The sequence below is a fragment of the Drosophila guanche genome, unplaced genomic scaffold, assembly GCF_900245975.1.
Source record: "Drosophila guanche unplaced genomic scaffold, DGUA_6, whole genome shotgun sequence".
Lineage (NCBI taxonomy): Eukaryota > Metazoa > Arthropoda > Insecta > Diptera > Drosophilidae > Drosophila > Drosophila guanche.
In genome coordinates, this window is record NW_022995748.1 from 6285524 (window position 1) to 6298670 (window position 13147).

General features: G+C 45.7%; 1 protein-coding gene across 1 annotated transcript; it reads left to right on the forward strand.

Annotated features, from left to right (window-relative positions):
* The first annotated feature begins 5415 nt into the window (after nt 1–5415).
* LOC117584635 (protein nemuri) lies at nt 5416–6081 on the forward strand. The gene has a single exon (XM_034273660.1). The coding sequence runs from the start codon at nt 5471–5473 to the stop codon at nt 5987–5989; it is 519 nt and encodes a 172-aa protein (XP_034129551.1). The 5' UTR covers nt 5416–5470; the 3' UTR covers nt 5990–6081.
* The last annotated feature ends 7066 nt before the right edge of the window (nt 6082–13147 follow it).

Below are 13147 nucleotides of genomic sequence, written 5' to 3' on the forward strand. Positions count from 1 at the left end.
TGGCATTGCTTTTGACATTCATTAAATGTGCTGCACCGCAAAACCCAAGTAGCTGTAGGTGGGAATTCAATTTTAATTAAATGTTCTAGTAGCCACAGGAATTAGGAGAAGCCTGCCATGGCATCGAAGATTTATTTGATAAAATACTCATAAAGGAAGATGTTCTTGATAAATTGAAATATTTAATAATTGTAACCGATTGCGGCTTTGATGGCAACCATTTTAGTTTGGTTTCCACCTCAAATGTGTCTTAAATAATCAAGTAAATATTTTACTCCGTTTTAAGCCTCAACAGTTAATTGACTAGTATCCATCCATTAACACTCCTCAGTTCTGATTAAAGCACAGAGCCAGCTGTTGCTGGCAGATGCTTTCCCTTTAAATTACTCTGAGAATATGTTGAAATTCAAGTATTTTGCAAGCAATTAGGAGGGTAACCATCACATAAAAAAGAACACAACAGAGCACAGTATAGACACACAGACACACTTACCCACAGACAAGGGGAGAGCATCATTTGTGTGCTCCTCAGCATCGCATCCGGCATGGAGAAAGCTTCACCCGCAAATGGCTCGCAGCGTAAATTACGCGTATAAAATGAACATTAGATTCATATTTTAATATGTGGCGCGACACACTCACACACACACACACACACAAACACACTCATTCGCACTCGCATAAGAGAACATAAATAAAAGCAAGGAATTCCACACTGAAACTCCACTTCACTCCATTCTCTCTCGGAGAATGCCAACGCCAGAGACGCTTGGAAAAAAAAAGGTTATGCCAAATAACCTGCAGCTATGACAAACACAAATACAAAGAGCACACGCACACAGCTGAATGTCCTTGTGTATCTGTGCGTCTGTGTGCGTACTTATTTCCATTACAAATGAGCTTATTATACGCTCAAGTCACAAAGTCATTGCGACTTAAAGGGATTTGCATGTGATTAGCAGCCCCAAATGTAAGCAAAAGTCTTGTGCCAAAAGACAAAAACAACAAGTGAGGCAATAGCATGGCAGGACTTACAGACGTAGGGGGGAAATCGACTCGATTGATACCACTTCATTATACAAATGATTTTCCGTGAATAGGTTATTGGGAGAAATTTCGTTATACTCAAGAAAATTCTTCAAAGATTTTAAACGAATATTTTATATTTAAATGGCAGTGATTTTTACATTCCATTGTACAGATAAGCAGCGCTGGCGGGACGGCAGCTCTGTAAACAGTTCAGTTTAACAGCATGCTTCCGCTTCCCGCTAACAGTCTGAAGCGCTCCTGTCTAAAGTGCCGTTGGCGCTCTCCGACAGCGCTCTGAGAGTGGGCTCGCGCTTTCTGTCACGATCGTATCGTCTCGTGAGCGCTGCCTAAGCTTTAAAGCTAGACGAAAGTGAAGCTCGGATTTTAAGTCTTGTTTCCACCCCCGCTCTGTCACAGCCGAGACAGTGCATTCGATAATGCATTCACCTCCGTTGACTACTTCTTTGTCGTAAGCGCCGCCAAGCTGAGATAACATCCATCTCAGTTTATATAATTTATAAAATTGGCTTCTCTTTTATTATATTTCTACATATTATTATGTCTCAACACACTCCACACAATCATCAGTTATACCCTACATGTTTCACAAGTGGCGGATGCTAAGAATAAAAGCAAAAAGACGATTTGTAAGTACTTCCCCAAGCAACCAAAAACACGTGCGTACGAGGGGTGTGTGTGTGTATACTTTTGTGAGTGTATGTAAGTATTTATTGTTGTACTTGGGAGAGGGGAGTGGGGAAATTGCCGACAGCCGAAAAGCGGGCCGCACAAAAACAATGAACACATCATAATCATAATTCTTGTAGGCTAATTCCGGGAGGGCAAATGAGTGACTGGCGAAATGTGATGCATAATTTAGTTAACGTCGCTCTTTATTCACAAATGCATTAAATGGGGAAACGGACGGCTCCAGTTGATATCTGGCCTTGGCCCAAGAATTACGCGAATGTCTATTCGAATCGATAGACTCGACACTGACAGCAGATGCAGAGGAGGGTAACTGGCACCAAGGATGAGACTGAGGCTAAGGCTGAGTCTGAAGCAGGGTCTTTGCGCTTCGATTACCTTGCATAATGGGCGACGTCTTCTTTTGCATAAGCGCTGAAAATTTGCACAAAAGAAGAGGGCAAATAGAAAAGCACTTTTTCGTTTTAGCAGCAAATGCTGAAGTGGCAGTGGGAGATGCAGGCAACGTGGCCTAGAAGTAGAAGCAAAAGCAAAAGCAAAGGGAGACTGTCAAGGCTATGTAATTGAAGCTGACTTGAAAGTGTTGCCTAAGCCAGAGCAGGGGCAGAGGCTAAAATATCGATTTTCTGACTAGCGATAAGCCTTTGCCTGAATAAAATATGCATTTCTTTTCTCCTTTCTTTCGGCCATGTTTTCAATCAAATTTGGCATTACTCTGCGAGACTTAAGCTACAAAAATGCTTTCCCAATTAGATATTCCATGAGTATGTACGTGAATGCCGTTATGTGTTTATTTACCGAATTAGAATGACGTCAAATGGAAGCAATGACTTGCAGTCGCCAGTCCCGCAGCAGAAAAACAAGTCAAGAGTGAAAGACCAAGCAGGGAAGTGCAGGGAAACGAATTATGCCAGACAGTGCATGAATGGCCCGAAAGAGCGACTGAATCTGGGGGGCCATTGAAATAGAACTTGGCACAAAAGGCTAGACCTGAAGTTTAGCTAAAAGCCAGATAAATAAATAAACACACATTGCCAGTACGAATGCGAATCCCAAATAGAAGGTTTGGAAAATTGTTGTGCTTTTGAATACATTCAAAATAAATCGCAAAGCAAATAAAGCAAAAGGTGAACGGAGAACGGCAAACAGACAACAATGAGCAATGATGATGCAGAAGTACACGCATAAGTGGAGACCTCCCAGTGCCAGGAACTCCATTTCCGAGCCCTTGGCCAAGTTTAAGCTGCAGACGAGAGACGAGAGCCGAGAATTGTTTGCTTTAAAACTGGCTAAAAATATAAGAAAACACAGAGACATGCAGAGAGGCAGAAGGAGCTAAAATTAAGGATGTATGGCACGTGTGCTGAGCCCGCTGGCTATTAAGCGACACTCCAGAGAGAAAACGAGAGAGCGAGACTGAGGCAGGGGCGTCGAGTGGGTTTAAGATTGAGAGAGCGGGTAAACTGTGCATAAAACTCAATCAAGTCGAGACAACAGCCAGCACAGAACAGCACACATCAATGGCCTTTACATACCCGAGTGCTCCTCCTGTCGTCCTGTTTGCCTGCGCCATTGTCCCTGCAGGCATGTCAGGCTCTAATGCAAACCCTGACACGCTCTCAGAACAGCCGTCTACCCCACTCTCCTCCCTCACAGCTGCACCACACGGCTGCTTATAAAACGAGAAATCACCGTGTAAGACAATGGCCCGCCCAGCCAGAATCCATTGTTTTGGCAACAAGACAACACACAAAAAAGGAGCATGTCTCCATTCCCCCTTTCTCTCTTGGCAAGTCCTCGTTTGCCCTTTTGCTGCTTGGGGCATTTGAGAAAGGCACCGGGAGAAAGTCAAATAACTTAAGCAAATGTGCAAAAGGCCCAAGCAGTGTGGCGGTCCCGGTCGGGCCAACTGTCGGAGAGCATGGCCCCAGGCAAGTGTCATCCCACGTTGCAAGCTGACATCTGGGAATGGGACTGAGAGTGGAACCCGTACTGGCCTTTACTCACTTACTTTATTCAGAAATCATTACGGCTTTATGTTGGCTATCAGCAGATGGACGTGGATTCCCCGCTCGATCATGGACACAGAAATGTTCGCTCGGGTTTTGTGATGTTGAATGCAATTTAAAGCAAAATTAAACTAGATTCTCTGTTGTCAAACCAAAGCCAGCTGCTTGCCCCTCACTGCACATTCCTCATGTTCTCTGTAAATTGGAACAGAATAGAAGAAAACCTACGGTGACCATGAAACTGCAAGCGAATTGTCTGGATGAGGTGGCTGAGGACAATGGAGCTCCTCTGGGGAAGAGGAGAGCATGTCTAAGCCAATGCCAACCAGTGGGATATGCGAGTCTCCTGCTGGCAAGTCTTTTTTTTACACACACACTAAGCGCTTTTTAATTAGTTTTCCCAAGTACAGTCAGTCGGAGTGCTGCAAAATCAGAGGCAAGGATCTACCAATAAATTCCGGAACATTGCTCGGCCTGAACACTAGAAAATCTCGAATCTCGAAGGCTTTAATTTAAAGCATTTGCTTTGCTGCTTTTTCAGTTGGAGACGAGCAGCTGTGTGCCCTTGCAAATCATTTCAACAAATGCTGGCCACGTGATTTCCGCCCGCACGTGCTGCACTTTCTCCGCCTACTGGAGGACGGCAACATCTGCCGAAGCAGAAATTATTGGCAAAGCGTTTAAGCGCAATAAATATGTTTGATTGCTGGCTGGCAAGTTGCCCAAACGATGTATAAAATGATAAATACATTTGCAGAGAACGTTGCCTTAAAGAGCCTTCTGCGAATCCTGGCAGCCAGCGAGCGAGCGAGAGAATTTGTAATTCATTTAAAAGCTCGCAACTAAATCGCTGCGAGCTGTTTGCTCTGCAATTTTTAATAGTCGCTGATTGTACGTACAATACACTGAGCTAAAAGTATGACTGAGAAGAGATAAACTGGATCTATCGAAGAAGAATCCACTTCAAGAGCAAATTAATTCTTTTGGAAATCATTGAACAAAATTCTCTAAGAAAGAATGGTTCCAATTTATTTACCAATGCATTTTTTTGCTCAGTGATTCTGTTCGTAAAGCTCCATGGATGGTATCCGGATTCTAGCAGAATTATCCACACAGCCAGCGGGTTGAAGCCACGGCCACGGCACTCGGACATTGTTCGAGTAAATCAAACGAAAGCGCAACTAAAACGCTTTTGTGCACAATTCGATTATTTACGTTTATTCCTTTTAAATGATATTTCCTCTCTCCGTCTGGCCAACGGGTTGGCAGGAGAAACCAATTATTGGAGGATAAAACCGGAACATGAGCAGCAGGAGCAGGACAGCCGCAGGGCAAGCAATTTGTAAGGAAATGAAGCGTAAGCAGAGGGCAAATGCAGAAAAAATACGCTGCAGCTGAAAGGCAAAGCCGTAGCGGCAAACAAAAGATCAAATTAATGGCATCACAGCATCGAGACATCGCAAACACAGCTGCAGCCAGGGGGAGGAGTGGGTTGGAGTGGGTTGAGTGGTGAGGCTAATGAGGGGGCAAAGGGAAAGGTGTTGGCTCCAAGCGTCTTGAAATGAGCAAACATTTGAACAGATGCATAGGAAATGTTCTGCATTTCACCGATGACGATGGGGGGAGGGCGAGAGAGTGAGTATAAAACCCAACGGGTGGCCCAACGAAAGCATCACAACCACTTCCGGAGTTCCACAAGCAACTGTAATTTGTAGACTCTCAGCATGGCAGCCAAGTACGCCCTGATCTTTGCCCTTGCGGCACTCTGCTGCCTCGTGGCCACCACAGAGGCGGCGGCACAACGCAGCCGCGTGCTCAGCACTCGTCGCGGCTCCGAGCTGGTCGAGCGGCAGTCCGACAAGGAGGAAACCGAGGTGGCTGCACAGCAGCAGGAGGTGCAGGAGCAGCAGCAGCCAGAGGAGGAGGAGGGCAGCGAGCTGGCTGGCCGCAGCGAGGACGATGTCGCCCAAGCTGAGAACAAGCTGGAGACCGACCAGGAAAAGGACACCATTGTGCGCCCCAACAAGGATGATGCCCGTGCCCGCCGCACTACTCGTCGCGGACGTCGCGGTGGTCGCAGGGGCGGTGGTCGTCGCGGAGGTCGTCGTCGTGGTGGACGCAGGCGTGCCGGACGTCGCTCTGGCAAACGCGTTGGACGCAGGCGCGGTGGTCGTCGTGGTGCTCGTGCCGGTGCTCGTCGCCGCTCCGTGAAGAGGCGCTCCGGCAAGACCAACCGCGGTTAAGCACACACACTCCGACACCATCTGGACTTTGGAATTTCCATTAAATAACATGCCAATTATGACGAAGAATAAACTATAAATATTTAACTAAAGTTCCCCGAACCACTTAAGGCGCAACGTTACCCAAAAATTTCTTTAAAGACGTTCCCGAACAACTGCCAAAAACGGAAGAAGGAACAGAAGGAGAAGGAAACGTCAGGCCTGCTTCACATTCTTTGACTCGGTGCCTGCCTCGCCGCTACAATGGTGCAGGCGACGTGACATGTGACAAGAAGTTGCCGCGGCAGCATTGCTGCAACAGCTGCTGCTGCTGCTGCTGCTGCCTCCTCCTTTTGGACTGTGCCACAGCAGCTACGAAAATGATGAATGTGCCAATGTTTCCTGGGTTCTCGGGATCTCGGGGTGTGACTGGGGCTGTTGCCACATCCTCGGGGCCTGTGCCGGCTACACTCTGCCAAAGTTCTTGGCCAGGCAAAAGTTTTGCGGCACTCAAGTTTTGTGACCATTTTCAATTTTTAGACAGCATTTGGTGCAACATGCGGCCATACAGTCGAAACTGGCAACAGCTCCGTGTGCGGCAGAGTCGAAGAGTTTGTTGTAGTGTAGAGCGGTGCTAAATGTTAAATGAGTTTGTCAGGCGGCACACATTAAGCCGCAAATAGTTTGTGGCCTGCAGGAAATTAAATCCATGCTGCATGAGGCAGCAGCTCCACGTCACTCACACGATGCATTTCGATATGAATTTTCCATTGTGCAAACGAACGAAGGATCAGGGCTCGACGGGGGAAACCCAATCATAATGAGCTTTGGTGTGAATTCATTGGATCATTGCAGTGTGCAGTGAGAGTTTTCCTATTAATTTCCTATTCATCTGAAACATGTGTCTGCATCCAGAGTTGGGCACAGAACTCTGCCCAGCCCTGCCCTGCCCTGAGCTTTGTCTGCGTTTATTCAACAAAACAATAGACGGCCATTGTTTGGCTTTTAGCAGCAACAAAAGCCGAAAGAGCCAAACAATTTAGATAGGACAATAAAGCCAAAAGGAAATTAAATTGGCTGCTTCAGCTTACACAATTTATCTGGCCAAGAAGAAGGCTGGTCGGAATTCAATTAAACTATCATCATATGTGTTGGGGCATAATTATTACACTTTTATTTATAGTCTGCCTATAGCACTTCAAATTGGAGCAGTAGAAGTGTTTAGCGTGAAATTCTATTTCAAAGAATTATGGAAAAACATTCAATAACTGGCCTGCCCGATTGACTTTCTTGTTGCAAAATATAAATCTGTTATTCAGCAACATTTAAAACGCCAGCAAGAAAAACCTCAAAGTCTTCGAAAGCCCATGCAGTTTCTTTTTGTTGTTTTTGTTTTGTATTTTCTGGCAGAACAAATATTCGTTTAAGAGAAGGAAGAAGGAAAGAATATTGTGGAAAAATCACATGACGATTTTCAATTGAGCGGCGGAAATGTAACGGAAATAAATTTACATAAATACAATATGCTGCGTGCTCGTTGGCGCCATTTTATTTGCAGAACACATGAACGTGTGTGTGTGTGTGTGTGTCTGTGTGTGTGTGTGTATGGACAGGGCAGGGAAGGGAAGAGTGTGGAGCATATTTGCACAAAAGTGGAAGTGCGTATTGATTTGTAGCATATGCAGCAGCATTGGGAAATGTTTTTTCCACTCACTTTGATTCAGGCATACAGAAATGTGAATTTAAAATGTTCGTTTTGGCCTGTGTCTTGCCTTCGTGCCTTCGTTTGCCCACTTTGCTTAATGCTGGCAAATATTTTGCAGCATTTCGTGACCAAATTTCGGGCTGCACTATCTCGCATGTAAATAGTGCACACACCTGCCAAACAAGATGTGTGTGGGGGGAGCGAGGCTTAACTGACACTCGTTGGGAGTTTTCGCATGCGGCCTGCATTATTTGCATATGATAAAAAGATGAGGGAACACAGCCAGCACCCAGCTCAAGCAAGCGGCTTCGCTCTCAGTTCTTAGCAGCAAAAATGTCCGAAATGTATTTCCTATAAAAGCCAAGCAAAAACACACCAACCGACGCCGACCCCCCCACAGCGAGAGGGCGAACGAGCGACGATGGCGATGGCGATGCTGATAAAGACAACACATACTGGAAAAGGGAACGGGAGGGAGTAAGGGCAACGAGGGAACGTGGCCGCTATCGCCATTTTGTAGCATTTGCAACTTATATGCATATGTGGTCGAACAGCAGAAGAAAACGAACAAACCAAAGGCGAGGACCTACACCAACACCAACACCAAGACCAACGTGCGCTGAAATTACATTTTCCTTGCACGAATAGTCCCCCACAAACGACTGCACGAAAATGCGACAAGATTTTTTTCTTACAACGTTCTGTTTTTCCTCGAACAGGAATGGAATGGAATGGCGTGCAGGCGTTGGTAGACTATTTGCACCGGTTTCTTTTCAGCATCGACAAGGCACAGTGGGCCACAAAGCCACATAATGCTGAGAAATAAAGGTAATAATTTTATATTTATAAAAAATTACATTTAAATTTACTTTACATAAAATTATGACAGCTTTGAGACCTCATCATTTTAGGGAACTATTTTAATGTCAACCCAACTTTTGGCACCCACTGTGCATGGTACAGAAATCGGTTTTAGTGCTCGTACGTTTGGCATATTTTACAAATGCATTTGACATAAATTTTAGAGGGGCTTAAGTGCCGAAGTCCCCGAATCAGTGGCCCACTGCCGCACGATAAGAAGATGCCTGCGACGGCAGCGCCAAGCGCCTTAAATCTTTGTTGGGTGCGGACATAAAATAGAGCAATTACAGCAAAGATCATAAATTATGCAAAGCCCGGCAACAAGTGTGCGATAAGCCCCAGGAACAGGGGCAGGCTGTAAAGTGAACAACGAGTTGGAGTTGGAGTCGGAGTTAGAGCTGGAACTTGAGGCATGGGTCTTGTCTGACAATCATCACTCACCGAGCAGAGCTTGAGACACATCGCGAATTGAAATAATACGTCGAGTGTCTTACACTACGGCATCCGTGTGCCGCATTTCTACATGTGCTAAGCGAGCTCGACACTCTAAGTACTCGTACTGTGAGTGCACATCGTTTATCAACTGTCAGTGAAAATGCATTTCAACAATGCCCCAGGCAGTCCCTGACAGTGGAAGTGACATGCAAATCGGGTTTTCTTACTGTCAAGGCATTAAGTGTGTGCGATTTTCTTTCAACAAGACAATTTAACAGAAAAATTCATGCTCGACAGCTTGCCAATGCGTGTGCGGCTCACGCTCGGAAGGAACTCGAATGGAAACGGGAATGGAGAGCAACGCAATTGCAGTTATGAATAAATACAGATAGGAGCTTGATGCTTCCTCTTTGCACTTTGAACGCTTTCAGGTTTTGCCGCATAAGTGGCAGCAACACCCACACAGTGGCCACACTGCCACTGCCTTCTAGGCCCCTCTTTGTCCACACTTTGGCGTGTGGTGTGGTGGGGGCCGTGCTATCGCTGCATTTGCATGCCTGCACAAGCCATAAATGTCAATTGGTATGGCAAACGGAAGAGCCCCTTCAACCCGAGCACGGCACACATCTGGTGTCATAATTATGGATGGATATCGCTTCACTTAAACGATGAGCAGATTGTCCGTCCTTATCCACTTAAAGAAATACCCATTGAGGTGGCAATAAAAACCAGCTGGAAGGGGAACCATTTGAGCAATTTGATTTGGAAAAAGCGGCATTGAAATGTTTCATCTTTGGGTTAGAAAATCTTCTTCTATGGCACACGATTGCCTCTAAAAGGTGCTGCGGAAATCTCCTGTAGAAACCTACGATTTTTGGGCCTCACTCCATGAAATGTAAATTTATGTGCTCCTTCGACTCTGGCTGGGACAGGGACAGGGCCATGAACTGATTTAAATGCTAAAGTGAACGATTATCATTTCGATTTTGTATAAATAGCACATGAATTATTCATTGGCACTTACTTATGCGCCATCAAAGTGACTTAGGGATGGCTGCCACAGCCGCTTTCCCTCGCCCGGCGATATGACAATATGATGGAGAGCTGGCTTATTGGTTCTAAGTTGCAGATACAATATTTGTCGCCGACATTAACACCAGTAGTCGACTGGTGGGTCGTTTAGATGTTATAGTTTGATAAAGTCAACTTTTCGAATTAAAGTAATTTCCTGTTGTGCAACTTTTGTTGCCACATACTCGTCCTACTCGTGGCAAAGTTGTTACAATTGTTATTTCACAGACATACACAGGGGGTGGGTGGTGCTGGGAGTGGAGTTGGGAGTTTCCATCCTGGAGAATGGCAGATAAACACAAATTACTGTCGATTTCATTTCACGCCTTGAGCATGAAAACTTTACTCTGCCGCGTAGCACTTCACGCAAAATCTGCGCCATTGTCAGCGACATCTCTACACCAATCGGAGTCGGAGTCGGAGTCGGAGTCGCTCCTGGAGTCTGCGGTGGTCCTTGTACTGAAATTCGATAAGGCGACAGACGCGACACAGCGCTAAAACCTGGAAGCAATTTGTGCATAAACGTTCACGACGATAAAATTTGCAGTTTTGTTTATTTTTCCGACAATCGTCTGGGGGGAGGGGGGGAAAGCTTTTTGAAATTTTGTTTTTGGTTTGTTCAAGGATGTCTCTTTTTTTGTGTGTGCGAGTCGGAATTAGTTTTTGATTTGTTTCCGTCTGCGAAGCGATATTTAAAGCTGCTGTTATGAGATTTCTTTAATTTGTCGAATCATTACCGTTTGCCACCAACAGCTAATTGATTTGTATCAGATTTAAAGATAAACTGCGGCACATAAGAGCAGCCCCCTGCCCCTTTAATCACTTGCCTTTTATGCCGAAACAATCATTAGTCCAAGCTGTGCGCTGACCACACCCTGTGTGCTGGCATCGACAAGCCAATATCCAATTTCCAATACACGAGCATAATGATAAATCAATAAAGAAGTACAAAAACAAATGCTACATTGTAGCGTAGATTTCTGGTTGGCTTTTGCCCACGTGCAGGCAAACGTAAATTAAATTCGAATCGAGGACTACAATGTCGATGGAAAATGGTTACAGACACACACCACAGCAGGATACAACGTCAATCAGAGACAAGGACTGTCCTGTCTCCTGCAGCAGACACCCAGGCGTATGCACAATAAACGGATGGAAGTGGCATACGGCAACAGGCGGCGGGAAGTGAGGAGAAAACAAAAAACAAAAACACTGCAACAAATCGGGAAGCTAAAACGCATTTCGCTTGTCAACTGGAAATTATAATTGATGCGATATTAATACGAAAGCCATTTTACAGCCACAAACATTCCCAATCTGATGACGATTGATGCGCTGCAGTCGCGGAAAAGGCTTAGGCAGAACACCCACCCATGAGGCAGGGCTCCTTATGGCTGGGTTGCCCGGGCTGCTGCTCTGCTCTGACTGATGGCGTGCGTCATTAATGTCAGCAATGATGTTGCTGACAAGCACACACATGATACACACATGCCACACATCCGGCCACACCCACAACAACAGCTACAAATGGGACACAATTGTCATCAGCATTCGGGCTTTAGGTTTTTTGTTGGCTGCTCTTGCTGCTGCTCCGGCTGCTGCTGTGTCCTGTGCCCACTCTGCGGGTGCCTGGTAATTAGATGAATGTGCCATAAATCATTTTCTAAATCATTTGTTGCTGCTCCCACCCAAAAAACACAAACTGCTGTTGATAGCCAGCCCCTGTTTTGTTTTATATCCGGTTCTAGTCATTATTCAATTGAATCATGATTGGTTTGAACAGAGCATCAGCCAGGCAGCAGCTAGAGAGTGCAAATTGTACTTGATAAATTGTCATAAAATATCTCTTTGAAGGCTGCTCTCCAAATTCTCTTGGTATATATTTTAAAGTTCCTCCTTCTTGCTTTGTTTACTGCCTTTTTGCCTGCTCGAAACGCTTTCAATTGTTGATATTAGACATGAATCATCCCCATTCTCCCTTCATTGCTCACTTCTGGGGAACAACGTTGCGGTTGAAGCCTGCCACAAGCCAAGCCTCTATGGCCTTCAACAAACATGTTACTCATTATGCAAGTCAGTCACAGGATTCAAGGGAATACACAGCGATGAGGCAGCACAAGGACCAGGCCCAAGCACAGGGACAAGGACAGCGAGAGCGACAGCGACAGCGACAGGCACAGGCACAGGGACAACACAAGAGCAAACCTACACAAGTCTACAATCTAAAACGCATATTACATTGAGCCACGCCCGCAAGCAACTAACAAGGCTAACAACCGAGCGCCAACGGTAGAGCGAGAGTTCGGCACAGCCCACAAACAAACAAACAAACAAACAAACAGGCCAAAGGGGAAAGCTGGTAGACGCCACAGTACGGATGATTGTGCGGGTACGGGTGACTGCAATGGCTGTTAATTGTGTAGAACAACGAAGAAAATTGCAGGGAAAACAAAATGAACGATGCACGAGAATGTCAAAAGGAGCTACGACAGGGCGTGGCCTGTCGGTGGGGCGAAGTTTAACTATAAAATACTGCGACACATACAGCAGATACAGCAGCACAGACTAAGCCGGCTGACCAGAGAGACAGACAAAGGGGAGTGTAAGGAGGTGAAGGAGCGGTCAGTGCAAGTTGATGGCAAATGCACTTTAAGTGCTAAAAGTCGACGCTCGAAGCTAATCGCATTGGCGCTGACATTAATCGGCTTACACGAGTGCATTTCGGAAGGACGCAGCTTAAAGATGGGAATGCCCCCTGCCCGAAATGTACACAGATAAAACATGCAACATGCTACGGTGAATTATAGCCACACACTTCATGTTAATTAAGCCCGAAACAAACAATCCCCGGCCTGAGCTAGGGGATTCCCTTTATGCAGATTTATGGGCGGGCAACAAACTGCTCGAACAGCAAAACTTTTGCGACATTTCCAACTATAGTATTGTGTCCATCTAATGGAGACATAATTAATAGTTTGCTAAAAGGTGAGAATACTCCCAGCAAAAGGTCGCCACAGGGCAAATCTACCTCCACCCTTCCCTGACTCTGACTGTATGCAAATGTGGAACGGGGCGGGAGTGTGTCTGTTGTCTGTTGCCTCAATGAA

Coding starts and splice junctions, on each gene's coding strand:
- LOC117584635 (XM_034273660.1), top strand. CDS start 5,471: ATGGCAGCCAAGTACGCCCTGATCTTTGCCCTTGCGGCACTCTGCTGC.